Source organism: Talaromyces rugulosus, chromosome III, assembly GCF_013368755.1.
Source record: "Talaromyces rugulosus chromosome III, complete sequence".
Classification (NCBI taxonomy): Eukaryota; Fungi; Ascomycota; class Eurotiomycetes; order Eurotiales; family Trichocomaceae; genus Talaromyces; species Talaromyces rugulosus.
Window position 1 is genome coordinate 4,422,431 of NC_049563.1, and position 13,173 is coordinate 4,435,603.

Genomic DNA, 13,173 nt, shown 5'->3' on the forward strand with positions numbered 1-13,173 from the left:
TCGTTGAAAAGCAACTCCTAGCTAGCCATCATCATGGCCGAACACAAAGTCTACATCGACGAGGATGTTGGCAAGGACGATTCCTCGGCCACTGGCGCCGAAACTGCCCCTTACAAGACTGTCCTGCATGCGATGCTGCAGCACGCGCCCACCACCGAAGGAATCCAATACCTCACGCGCAAATCCGTGACTGGACCGGTTGAGAACGACAATGAAGCGTCCCGCTTGGAATGGAAGCCCCCGTCTGCATCGGGGATGAAGAAATTCCTCAAGTCGTACGAAGGAGCCAAGAAGAAAGCCGCCAAGGCCGATGAACTGGCCATTCGGGAAAAGGCAGAGTGGGAGAAGCGCCAGGCTGTGCTTGAGGATGCCAAAAAGGTTGTGCTCAAGGAAGATGCGTCGCTGCCCAAGCCGGTGCGCATCCGCCTCGACGTGACGGATCCGGCTACCGTAAAGCTACGCGCGCCGGAATCGAGCGAGCCAGGCACTCGAGTTCGCGTGCTGGGGCGTGTTCACCGTCTTCGGTCTCAAAAGGATGTCATCTTTTTGACTCTATCGGATGGCTATGGGCTGCTGCAATGTATCCTGACGGGCGACTTGGTCAAGACGTACGATGCCATGACCCTGACGCTGGAGACGGCGATTGCCATCCATGGCGAGATGCGCGCTGTTCCCCCCAAGCAACACGCCCCCGATGACCGAGAGCTTCATGCCGACTTTTTCACCATCATCGGCAAGGCCCCCGGCGACAAGGAGACCATCACCAACCGCGTATCAGCCAACGCCGAACCCCAGACTCTCTACGACAACCGGCATCTTGTCCTGCGCGGAGAGACGTCATCTGCAGTGATGAAAGTGCGAGCCGCGACGCTACGGGCTTTCCGGCGAACATTCGAGGACACCAAAATGCTCGAGGTGACGCCGCCATCAATGGTGCAGACACAGGTCGAGGGAGGCAGCACACTGTTCTCGTTCGACTACTACGGCGAGCCGGCGTACCTGACACAGTCGTCGCAACTGTACCTGGAGACATGCCTGGCATCGATGGGCGACGTGTTTTGCATCTGCCCTTCGTTCCGCGCCGAAAAGTCGCTGACGCGCCGACATCTGGCGGAATACACTCACATTGAAGCCGAACTGGACTTTATCACGTTCGGCGACCTGCTCGACCATCTCGAGGTGGTCATTGTCAAGGTCCTCGATTTATTGTTTGCGGACCCGCAGATTGCGCAGTTCATCAAAACGCTCAACCCGGACTTCAAGAGACCAAACCGCCCTTTCAAGCGCATGCGCTACTCGGACGCTATCGAATGGCTACGCGAGCACGAGATTGTCACCGACGAGGGCAAGCCGCACGAGTTTGGCGACGACATCGCCGAGGCTGCTGAACGCCGCATGACCGACATCATCAACGAGCCCATTTTCCTGACGCACTTCCCCGCCGAGATCAAGGCGTTTTACATGAAAAAGGATATTAACGATTTGCGCGTCACCGAGAGTGTCGACGTGCTGATGCCCGGTGTTGGCGAGATTATTGGCGGCAGCTGCCGTATTGAAGACTACGACGAGCTGCTGGCTGCGTATAAGCGTGAGGAAATGGATGCTGGGCCATACTACTGGTACACCGACCAGCGCAAGTACGTCCTTCTTTCTTTTTTTCTTCTTTTGCAAATACTAACAACTGCAGGTACGGAACCTCCCCTCACGGCGGCTACGGTCTGGGTCTCGAGCGTTTCCTGGCCTGGGTTTGCGGTCGATACACTGTGCGCGAGTGCTGTTTGTATCCCCGATTCACTGGGCGCTGCACTCCTTGATCTTTTTTCTTTCTTTCTTTTCTTGCGTATCTTTTGATTTAGATACCTTTTCTGCATGCAGTCGTATGACATGGTTCTGATTTTTTATATGTCCTGTCATATGTTTAAAAAGGCATTGCCAGTAGAATAGTATTAAAATAAAATAAAAATAAAAGAGTCTACACTTGTTCATGAACTTGATATGATAAAACTTGATAAATTTGAGATTCAATTGTATTAAAATTTCCTAAAAATCTGAAACCACACGTATCACATAATGCTTGCTTGCTCTATATAAACGCTAACTCTGTTCATTCGTTTGAACAGATAGATAAAGAAGAAAATCAATGCATCTTTCCAACCAGCACGGCAGTCGCAGACGTACTGATAGGAGCAGACTTGCGATGATGCGCCGACTTGAGCCATACACCGCCATCATCGTGGCCATCATCATCAGTCGGCGACGACGACGACGACGAAGAACAAGCCAGACGCTCCTCACCAGTAGTGGTGGTGGTCAGCAACACAGGCGCAGCGATATGCGGAACAACCAGCTCGACACCCTTGGTAGCACCTGTATACGACGGATTGTGGCGCGGTGGAAGCGGTCGTGTAGTAGCCGACACAGACACAGACGCAGCATCATGTCCAATATAATCAGAAGAGCTGTTGCTGCTGCTGAGCGACGAGGCCATAGTGCTCGGAGTGTTTGTGAGCGAGGGGGCAAGAGTCGACGACAACAAGCTAACGGCCGAGCTGCGATGGGTTGTTGTTGAGCGACGTAGACCAAAAGCGGACTCGTCACGGTGGTGGTGGTGGTGATGCTGGTTGTGATGGAACTGCGAGAGAAATGTCCATGCTTCGCTCGATGAGGAGAGGGAGGTGGATGAGGGTGTGCGGCGACTTCCATAGGAATATTGCTGCTGCTGCTGGTGATGATGTTGTATCACAGGCTTCCATTCGGTCGGGTCAAGATCCGACTTGGCATCGTGCAGGTATGAGGGTATCCTGGGCAGGAGAGAAGGTGTGGTAGTAGGCGACGAAGACCGGGTGGGAGTTAGAGGAGCGACAATGTCTCGCGGCGACATGGGCGGAGATGGAGGAGGGGTGGTGGTTGAAGTCATTGTGTACGAGTAGGAGGAAGCCGACAGGGGCTTGCACGAGTCTTTGCGGCGGCAGCTAATATATCAGTTAGTATAAAGGCTATATAAAAAGATAAAGATAAAGATATACATACCTCTCGCTGCAGTACAGAACCGAGTTGCTGGGCACAGTTATCTGCTTTTCACACATGGCACTGGGAAGAAATAACATGTTAGCCAAGGAATGCCACTGGAAAACAAGCAACAGCTGCAGTGGAATGTGACACAGAGATAAAAAAAAACAAAAAAAGGAACATACCAGTACTGTAGAAAGCTGGTTGCCATTTCAGGCTTATCGTCGTCGGACTGGGCAGACCAATTGGCAGGGCCAGAGCCAGCGCCCAGCAGCTTGCTGTTCGACGGGTGCGACGACTTGCGACGGTGGTTGGTGTTGTTGTGAGTGTGAGTGTGAGGAAGATGAGCAGAGGCGCTCTTGCGATGGTGGAGAGTGGGCCGCTGGGGCCTTACAGTGCCTTTCTTAGCATTGGTGGTGGTAAAGGAAGAAGTCGAGGACTGGCGACGATGAGTAGTAGAAGTAGTAGGAGTTGTAGTAGTAGTGGTGGTGACAGGAGGCGGTGAGGTATTATTATTATACTCATGCCTACTATGAGGGTTTTGTCGGCGATGCATGGCGCCCTTGATAAGACCCACCCTGTTGGCCCCAGATCGATAGATAGGATGATTATCAGGCGATCAGCAGGAAACTGTCTGCTGGCCAGACGAGCAAAGGGTAAAGGATTCCCGGGTTGGACAACAGACAAGTCAACGACTCAACGGACGAGGTGGCGATGCTCTGCCGGGTGTAACAAGCGGTATGCAGGTACTTTAGACAGCACTTGATCGATATACTTTGTTTCTGGGGCGTCCGACACAGTGACTCACACTGGCTTATCGCGATAACCTGAAAGCAAAAGCAAACAGCTAGAGATAACAGATAACAGGTGGCGGTGAAGAATGAAGGATGGGCTGCTGGCATGCCAGGAGGGATTTATTGTCTTATAAGAGATCAGAAAGGCACAGAATGGCGAAATAGTAGAAATAAAAATAAAAGAGGATTCGCAATCTCGTTGACGAATTGAATAATGATGATGAGCACGTCAGCAAGTCGAGAACGCTCGGGTGATCCACTGACGAAACCAGCTCAAGGACATGACGTTTCTGGAAATACTTGTTTATTTTTTGTCTCTGATTTGATTTTCAAATAATAAAATAGGAATAAATCGCGCAGGGTTTTTATACAAAACCCAAACAGCACCATCTGCACGCGACACACAGCACGGCCGGATTGGCTCGACTTATCAAGCCACCACTGTACTTGACGCCTAATTGCTCGGGCACATGAGCTCTACAAGGCCTGGTGCGATCTGGGCCTGTGCAGATCGTCCGAGGGGTTTGTATTTTCCGCGCTATGCAGGTGGACAAAAGAATGGAATGGATGAAACAGGCCGTAAATGATAAAACAGAACAACATGATAAAACAGAACGGTATAGCTAAATATACATCCATGCATCCATACCTGAACATCTGAATAATATCACAGTGATACTAATATGATAATAGTAGGATAATAATGATATGAAATAATATAATATGTGCGATTACCATTACCGCATTGGGACAGCCCGCACACGGTCTAGATGCGGCGATCAATCAGTGACAATCTCTGCTGCCTGTCTATTATATAATATTATCTAACATTATCACATTTAATGTTAATACATGTCTTGGATGCCCCCAGGGTGGCCAATTCTACACGTACTCGTTGACTCTTCGAGACCGTGGCTGATCCACATACCCCAGCCAATCACCAAAGTAAGTTTCGTTTATTTTTATCACAAAAAAACACAGCCCTAGTCTCTACCAAATTGCTCATTTACGGATTCACATACCCGATTCAGCACGTGGTGAGACCTCACCTCTGTCCCACGAGCAGACTTTCTTTCTAGCCGACAACAGTAACGCTACTCATTACCACTTGAGTCCATGTACAAAATACGAAAAGAGAACAGAATATAAAATGGCTCAATTGTGCGGGGAATGGAGATCTGATGCAACGTTGAATATGGATTGTTGTACAGATATCCCATAGGTATCAACAAGGTCTTAGATACTTGTTCTAGATACTTGTTGTGGATTCCAAGGTACTTGGCCACTGTCTAATTCGTAGATTTTCACTGCCACCAAGGTCGGCACCTTGTAGACTGCAAATTATTATTATTATTATTATTATATGAGGCTATAGCATCAACGTTCCAACGAGCCCAGTTACACGACTCATCTTCTGACGGTTGACTACGCGTACAAAGTCAACTGTAAACCCGCTTTTTTCATCTCGGCCGGCTTTGTTGGTTATTATCATATGAATTTGAAGCACTTCAGGTGGATATGCAAAATCCCGAGACTTGCCTTTTGCATGTACTAGAATGCATGGTTGCAAGTTCCCTTTAATATTGTTATGAATCCTTGATGTTATACAATTTGTCCATCTTTCTGGAATAACCGGCACCCTGCATCCGACTATAGATTATACACAATATAAAAGCTTAGCAATAGGTGAAACAATAATTCATTACTGTGAGTGGTTTTACATATTCGCATGTCACAACTCGGCTACGCGCAGCAGTCAATATTATCCCTGGCCGGGAGCTACTGACCATGGAACTTTCAATGTTAGGAGCTCTGACGTGGGACAAGCGTTTTTATGAGTAACCATGGAGGAACAGTGATGGGCCGATGAGCTATTTTGACCTGATTATAAAGCAAATCATATCGTCAAATGACATATTTCTTGGTTTTGAATTGTTTGACGTCGTTGTTGTATCCCGAATAGGCAAGTACATATGTTTACTATGATCTATCATCTTGGCCAATTATTTATGTACATGCAAAGCACGTTGACTCTGCACATGGATCCTTGAACGTCGTACAAGCAGACTTTTTTCTTTCTTTTCGATCTTGAGCAGCTCGGATTCGTCGGCGTCATGCATTTCACGTTGGTTGCACCGCGGCCACTTTTTTGCGCGTCATTTCATTCCAGGTAGTCATTCTGACGTGGCTTTTTTTCTCTGTACAACTCACAAATAAAATATTGGAATAAGTAGAACTCAAAGGAAGAATAATTGATAAACCCTAATGTCAAGTCTGAATTGAGGAGACTAGAAACTAGAGTTGAAACCACAATAGTAATTATTGACCATGCATCTGGATGACATAAAACTACGATTAAAAATAATTTGATATTATTGACTTGTAGTATTCTGCAGCAGACCGTAATTACTCTTGAATTGAGGGGTCATCTGATAGGACACATGTACATATAAGGTCATTTTCGTTTCCAAAAAAAAAAAAAAAAAAAAAAAAAAAACCAACATGCAGAACAAAGGATCAAGCCCCCAGGCTGCTGTGCTGATAAGGCCGGGAAAGTCCGAAAAATAACAAGGACCTATTATTTTAATAATGAGTACTATAAATTTCGTCGACAATTTGTAGTTGCTGGAATACACAAAGACATTTGTTCAACATTCAGACTCTGCCTTAAAAAAAATAGACATCGCCTTTTATTCAGCCTTTCAACTACAGATCTTGATAAAAACAACAATATCGTCGAATTTTATCATGGCGAGTATCGAGTCTATTCAGGGAGCCGTCTGCATTATTTGCGGCGTTGCACTAATTCTTCTTGAGATCGGCTATCTGATTACTGTGAATTGACTCGTCGCCTTTTTTCTTCTTCTTAAAGAGCAACGACTAATAATAAAAATAGGGTACTGAGAAAGGTGGTAAATTGTGGAATGACTTTGTAAGTTAACAGCTCTTTTCCACTGGGTTGTCTCTTCTTGACTGACACTTAAAAAGTCGGATGGAAGGTATTACAAGCCATGGGGCAATACATGGGGCTCTCTTGCTCGACCAGTCGTTATCAACCCTTCGAGGCGAGAAATGACAGAGCTCAGCGAGGCTAAAGCTCTTTCCCAACGTGCTGCCTACTCAGATGTACGTTTTTTTCCTCCTTTTCTTTCCCCACAACTAATTCGATTCTTATAGATGTTTGGGTTCCAACACACTATGAATGGCATCAGCCACACCGAACAAGAGACCAGTCTCCTCCGAACTCGTCTGTATAGTCGTCTCCTGCAGGTCCGAGGTCCCACGAACCTGAAAGTCATCTACCCAACCCTGCAGAAACAGCTCGAGACTGTACTTCTCCAGCAGCTTGAAAAGGGAAAGTTGAATGCTGATGGTATATCAAGAACCAAAAAAAAAAAAAGAAAGAAAGAAAGGAAGAAAGAGTATATGTTAACTTCTCCAGGTTCACTGTCCATCCGTCTCGCGCCCACCATTCGAACCATGTCTTCTCGACTCATGGCTCAGCTATTCTTTGGAGAAAATGCTGGTTAGTACACCAACCTTTAGAGAGAGAGAGAGAGAACCAAGCTGACATATTGAAGCCACCGATGAGACCTTTGCAGAATCTCTATTGGCATATTCCGCGGATATGGTGCGGTGCATGGCCGTCTTCCAATTTTTCCCTCGGTACCTGACAAAGTGAGCCTTATTTTTCTTTTTGCCTTAATTGGATACACCACTAACGAAAAACAGACATGTGCACAAACTGATTACCAGGAATGGCCGTGCAATGCATTTTTTGCAGAATCGATTCAAGAAAATGATGGCAGGAAACGACGGAGAGATGCATGTAAAGTCTCCATCCTCACTTTTTTTTTTTCATTTGATCAATTGATATATACATGTAACATTTATCCTGACCTACCAAATAGAACACCATCCTTCGCGACATGGTCGAACTCACCCGCGAGCAAAATAGCCAATACTGGACCGTAGGCGTCATCTCGCAATCCCTGCTGGGCATCTGGTTCGCCGCCTCGCACCAACCATGGATGAATCTCGATTTCGTGCTACTCGAACTCGCCCAGCGGCCAGAGTGGCAGGCTCAGCTGCGTGAGGAAATTGGCGACCATTCACGATTGGATTATCAGGCTCTGGTCCAGTTGCCGTATTTGGATAGCTTTATCAAGGAAACCGTTCGAATGAATCCGTTGGATAACTGTATGCCTTTATCCTCTTTCTCTCTCTCTCTCTCTCTCTCTCTCTCTCTCTCTCTTTCTTCTTCTTCTCAGCTAACTCGATGTATAGATGCAATCCGCCGCAAAGCTCTCCAAAACTACCATTTCGCCAACGGCGGCTGGCTGATCCGAACCGGAGTCGTGGCATGTGTCTCAGCCATTGATATCCTGCGAAACAAAGATGTATACCCAAACCCAGACGAATGGGACGGCAATCGCTTCGTAACCACGACTTCTCCTGTACAAGGATCGAAATTCTCGGATGTTTCCGAGCATTTTCCGACATGGGGGTTTGGCGCGTTGGCTTGGTGAGTTCCTCCCTTTCTTTTTATTCACTAAAAGAGCATTTCTAATTTGTGGGAAAAAAAAAAAAAAAACAGCCCTGGTCGGTTCCATGCTGCGCTCGTTATGAAAATCATCCTTGCGCATATCGTGTCTCATTATGAACTGACGCTCGAATCCAAGGGACGTACAAAGTTCATGTGGGAGAGTTTTACTTTGCCATATGATTCGACCCGGGTGTCGTTGAAGAAGATCGATTGAGAGGGGTTAGTTTGTATAGAATAATGAATCATGAAACGTTTTGTTGTAATCTCGGTTATCACATTTCTTGTCTTATCATTTTGAATATAAATTATTCTAGTATACAAATCAAATCCAATAGTTGTACATCCATGTTGGGTATCAAACCACCAAACGCCATCAATACGTGGAAAAAATAAAATCAAGCCGCGTCTACATTCACAGACTCACTAGCAGCTGTCGCCGGTTTTTCTTTGCTAGCAGGAGTCGTCTCGGTTTGGTCCTTCTTCTCAGGCTTGACGCCCGTCAGGAACTGTTCTGGGACCCCCTTTGCCGCTACAGTCGGAGGGCCTATATAACAACCGAGCATGCCACTCCAAATGTACTTTTGCTCAGTCAAGTTGCGTATTTCGGTATAAGCCAGGGCGCTTGCGAACGGGAGTTCAGTCTCGGGATCACGATATCGCGATGGTTGCGACGTGATGGGGCAAAGGTGAGAGGAGATTTCTGTAGCTGGTTAGTCGAGGATACTAGAAGACAAATAGAAACAAAAAAAAACTCACTGGCTAACCGCGGAGGCTTTTTCGAATTGAAATAAATACTGTACTGGCGGCTTTGGGTAGTTGCGTTGTCAAAATTTTCCAAAATCATGAGATTTCGGCCCGTATGTTCAACCACCTGAGGCTCCAGTGGTGCGCTAGGTTCACTTTCTAAAGGTAGATCCGTGGCGATCACTAGATGATCGATATCCATTTCAGATCCCTCGGCTGCAGTATTTGGCGGAGGGACAGTTGTTGTCGGCGCTTCAGATGTAGTCAAAGTAGCAGTCTCCATTGCAGGCCCTGCAGGTCCAGCAGACCCAGCGGGTTCAACAGGCTTAGAAGGCTCCGCGAGACTCGTTTCAGAAGTAATTTTTGACTCTTCTGGCGCGTTATTCTCTGCTGCGGGTGTGCCTGAAACGGGAATTGGCGTGTCTTGAGATTGTTGGTTGTCTTTGCTCTTGTCAAGTGCTATATCGGCAGCCTTTGACTCTGGCGGAGAGACATCTTCCATTTCTTGGTCTTGCTTTTCCTCGTTGGTCTGGACATCGGCAGGTGTTTCTTCTGGACGCGGAGAGACATCCTCAGGAGCGGCAGCTTGTTCTGAAGATTTTTCTTCCGGTTTCTCTCGCGGTTCTTCCTGAGCCTGAGAGTCTTCAGTTCCTAGGGCCGTTTCCTCTGGTTTCGGGGATGTTTTCTTAGAGATGTTGATTTGTTTCTCTCTCTCTTGATCATTCGACCCAAGCTGACCATTTTCGTCGCCTGTAGGCTTTGATACGTTTGATTCCTCGTCTGGCTTCGAAGCAGTAACACCAGAGCCATCAGTTTTCTCTGGTGGTTTTATCTCCGCCGGTGATGCTGGTATAGATGCATATTGATGAATACCACCAAGAAATCCATTCATTCCAGTAGCTTTTTCATTCTCCTTTGTTTGGGCTGTAGAAACTTCACTAGACGTTTGCTGGTTTTCGACCCCGGTGGCTTGAGGCTGGTTTGATGTCGAACTAGGACCTTGTCCCTCAGTGGGTGGTTGTGAAGGGGTCCCCTCTGGCTGATTATCCGACTTCGTTGGATCTTGGGATGCCCTGTCCTTCGAGTCCTTTATCTTCTTTTTCCGCTCTACCTCTTCCTTGTCCGGTTTTGGCTTCACTTCAACGTTGCCCACGCGCACCAGTTTCCCATTTACCCACTTGGCGACTCCGCTCCACCACGACATAACAGGTCCCTCCAGGCGACGGTTCTGCAGAGCTTCTAGCCTGGCTTTGCGTTCCTCGGCCTTTCTCTTTTCCATTTCCTCCCATCGATTGAGAGTTTTGCTGTTCATTCGTTCAATCTTTTCGGCTTGAGCCAACCGCTCCGCTTGCGTCCTGACTTTGGGCTTGGTCCGTTCTTTCTTCTTGGCAGCCTGCTCCATGGTTGCGATGAGCTTGATGCGTCTTTGCTCACTGTCTTTTAGTCTCGCGTGCGTCATTTCCTTATTTTGCATGGTCTGTCGACGCGATGATGATCGCACGGGACCTTCTTCGGGCGTAGGAAGCCATGAGATTCGCTCTGATTTCTTTTTGGGCCGGGCGGCAGCGGCGGCAGCAGCAGCAGCACTGGGCACGCTGGCAGCGACGGTGGGATCGATCTTGACCTTTTTCCGTAGAGCAGTGAGTCTTAGAGATTCCTGGGCCTTGCGTTTCTTCCGATCGGCTTTGGCTTGCTTCTCCAGCTCCTTTTCGCCTTCGAAATCATTATCTGCATTCGGTCCTTGGTCGTCTTCATCCTCGGATGATGACATTTCTTCTAGCTGTTCTGCTTCGGGAGCTTCGTCTTCATCGAACTCGTCATCGTGCTCGTCTTCGGCAAACAGGAGGGTAAGATCATCGTCGGCGGCGGCGTCCAGTAGCGAGGACATGTTTCTGCCGGCGGTACTTCGTTTTTCACGCCCGGAAACCAGGGATTCGACAATCATCGTTTCGAAGGCCTCAGCATCAGAGGTGTCGTCGCCCGTAAGGGCATGGTCTGAGTCGGTGGCGGCCATGTTCACGACGCGGTCAGCGCAAAGCTGTCTTTTGTTTCTCGGGGCGTTGGATCCCAGGCACTTTGTGTGCTGGACAGTCACTTGACCATCAATATGAGACGATTCTGTGGGCGACAGCTGGTATCGCGTGCACAGTGATATTCTAGGTCGGACTTGCTAAGGAGGTTGGAGATCTTGAGCTGGTCTCGAGCATCGCAGGAGTTGGACGCGGCAGGAGGCGGCGGTGTGGCTGAACCAGTTGTGGCTGGTGCACCCGTGTGGCTAGTGCTTCGAAATTCTTCTGGACGTCCTCACGTGACGGACGGTACGTACTAGGGTGCGTACTAGGCCGTATTACGTGCGTACGACTACGACTTAGCTCTGCCACATGGCCGATCGTTGCGGGGGTGCTAAGAATAAGCCTTGACATGATTTTCAGGAGTCAAAAAGCGTAGCTCGAGGACTCTGTTTCTTGGTCTCGCGATGATTCGCCTACTGTTTTGCCGCCCCGGATTACTTGGGCTGTTCCTGAGACGCTCGTCCTTCTTCGAATTAACAATGCGACGCAATGACCCCGGATGCATGACAGCTGCCGAACAGGCGACAGTGGGGCAATCCTCCGTGTATTATTGGGCTTTAGCCTCGTCCCTCATTCTTCACTGTTACAGATCGTGAGACACGCTCTTGTGCCTTGGCAGAATGCACGTCTGGGGTTGGCCCGGCAAAATGCCGCCGTTGTCCCCTGCCCCCCCTGGCGTTGGCATACAATTTGGCTTCTTTTTTCTTCGGGCGTTTTGCCTGCCCTTGCAGCAAAATGACGAAGGTTGTGATTGCAACTTGCTTTGGATGTGTTCCCCTTGCTTGAAAGCGGCCCCGTCGTTTCTGTCGTATGATGTATGCCAATTAGTACCGAGTAATTGTAACACGAAGGCAGGATAGCCGCTAGGTCTGAAACAGTGACGCAGTGTCGAATCCACTCACTGCATCGAGTCCATCGATCGAGATGCCTAGTTAGCTTTCCGTTCGGCGTAGGAAGCGAGGCTGGCGTTTCTTCCGGGATGATCAGCGTTCTAGTGAGACAGCGATTCTCTGCATCATGCGCCGCGCAGATAATGAACTGCAGTTTCGATGGCGCATCTCTGTTCGAGTATGGACTAGGAATCCATTGTAACGGTGCTATGCATTCCATCCACACCCTCCCAAGGCGATTATTACCATTCGGTTGCGATTGCCGTATTACTAACGTGACAAGCGCTCACACGACACTCTCCCCGTCTTGCCAAGGAAGCGATCACTCATCACGCACCTCCTTCTAGCCTGTTTCTTGTGGTTCTCGCTCCCAGCAGTAGAAAATCCGAAAGTGTCAAACGCCGGAATTAGCGACCTCTCAACGGCGGGCAACTGGGGTAACCGTAGCGGAAGGCGGCGGTATCAACGGGAACGGCGCGATCACAGGAACAGGCTGTGTGGCTTGCGCTCTGCATCTGCTGTACGGAGAGGAGAAATAGAATCAGAAAGCAAGAAAAGAAATAAAACAAAAAACCGGCGCCATCAACAAGCAGGCGCGTCGATGGCAAAGGAGCTACTGGTGGTTGCTGACGTTACGTAGCTGGCTGGCTGTCTCCGCCTGGCTCCTTCCTCCTGCCACCACCGCGCGCCGCCGGAGCCTTTTACGGCCTACTGCTGCTGCGACTGCCCTAATTAATTACCTCGCTCTCTCGCTCTCTCCTCCTCATCCCTATCCTGAACCCTCTCTCACCACCCTCCCTCTTCGCCCTCTTTTTCACCCCCCCCGCTAGCCTTCAAGGTTTTGATATTATCGTCTATTAATACCTTCGCGTTAATTCTATTCGTCCCTTTGTTTCTCTCCCCCCCCTCAGACCTCCACCTGGTCTCTTGTGTTGAAATCCGATTTTATCCTGCCGATTTCTCCGTCAGATCCTTGCACACTCAGCGCACCATATCGCTCCTTCGTGGCTCTCTTTTTGTGGCCTTGTCTGTCTCGACGACGATTGATCCGCCCTCTTCGCAAATTCATTTTCATACATCTTTAATGTGGGTAATCTAGTGTGGGAATGCTTGTCTAA

At 48.5% G+C, this 13,173-nt stretch overlaps 4 protein-coding genes across 4 annotated transcripts; 2 read left to right on the forward strand and 2 right to left on the reverse strand.

Annotated features, from left to right (window-relative positions):
• Window positions 1-33: 33 nt before the first annotated feature.
• Window positions 34-1,814, forward strand: TRUGW13939_06304 (uncharacterized protein; the record flags this gene model as incomplete). Its single annotated transcript, XM_035489457.1, has 2 exons — window positions 34-1,637; window positions 1,688-1,814. 2 exons carry the CDS (start codon window positions 34-36, stop codon window positions 1,812-1,814), a joined length of 1,731 nt encoding a protein of 576 aa, XP_035345350.1.
• A 323-nt stretch (window positions 1,815-2,137) lies between these two features.
• Window positions 2,138-3,565, reverse strand: TRUGW13939_06305 (uncharacterized protein; the record flags this gene model as incomplete). Its single annotated transcript, XM_035489458.1, has 3 exons — window positions 2,138-2,972; window positions 3,031-3,090; window positions 3,195-3,565. 3 exons carry the CDS (start codon window positions 3,563-3,565, stop codon window positions 2,138-2,140), a joined length of 1,266 nt encoding a protein of 421 aa, XP_035345351.1.
• Window positions 3,566-6,551: 2,986 nt separating this feature from the next.
• Window positions 6,552-8,563, forward strand: TRUGW13939_06306 (uncharacterized protein; the record flags this gene model as incomplete). The annotated part of the gene is made up of 10 exons (XM_035489459.1): window positions 6,552-6,638; window positions 6,700-6,735; window positions 6,792-6,929; window positions 6,981-7,176; window positions 7,246-7,329; window positions 7,385-7,481; window positions 7,536-7,632; window positions 7,715-8,003; window positions 8,091-8,328; window positions 8,401-8,563. The coding sequence occupies 10 exons, from the start codon at window positions 6,552-6,554 to the stop codon at window positions 8,561-8,563; spliced, it is 1,425 nt and encodes a 474-aa protein (XP_035345352.1).
• A 181-nt stretch (window positions 8,564-8,744) lies between these two features.
• On the reverse strand, window positions 8,745-11,107 carry TRUGW13939_06307 (uncharacterized protein; the record flags this gene model as incomplete). The annotated part of the gene is made up of 2 exons (XM_035489460.1): window positions 8,745-9,049; window positions 9,106-11,107. The coding sequence occupies 2 exons, from the start codon at window positions 11,105-11,107 to the stop codon at window positions 8,745-8,747; spliced, it is 2,307 nt and encodes a 768-aa protein (XP_035345353.1).
• Between the last annotated feature and the right edge of the window lie 2,066 nt (window positions 11,108-13,173).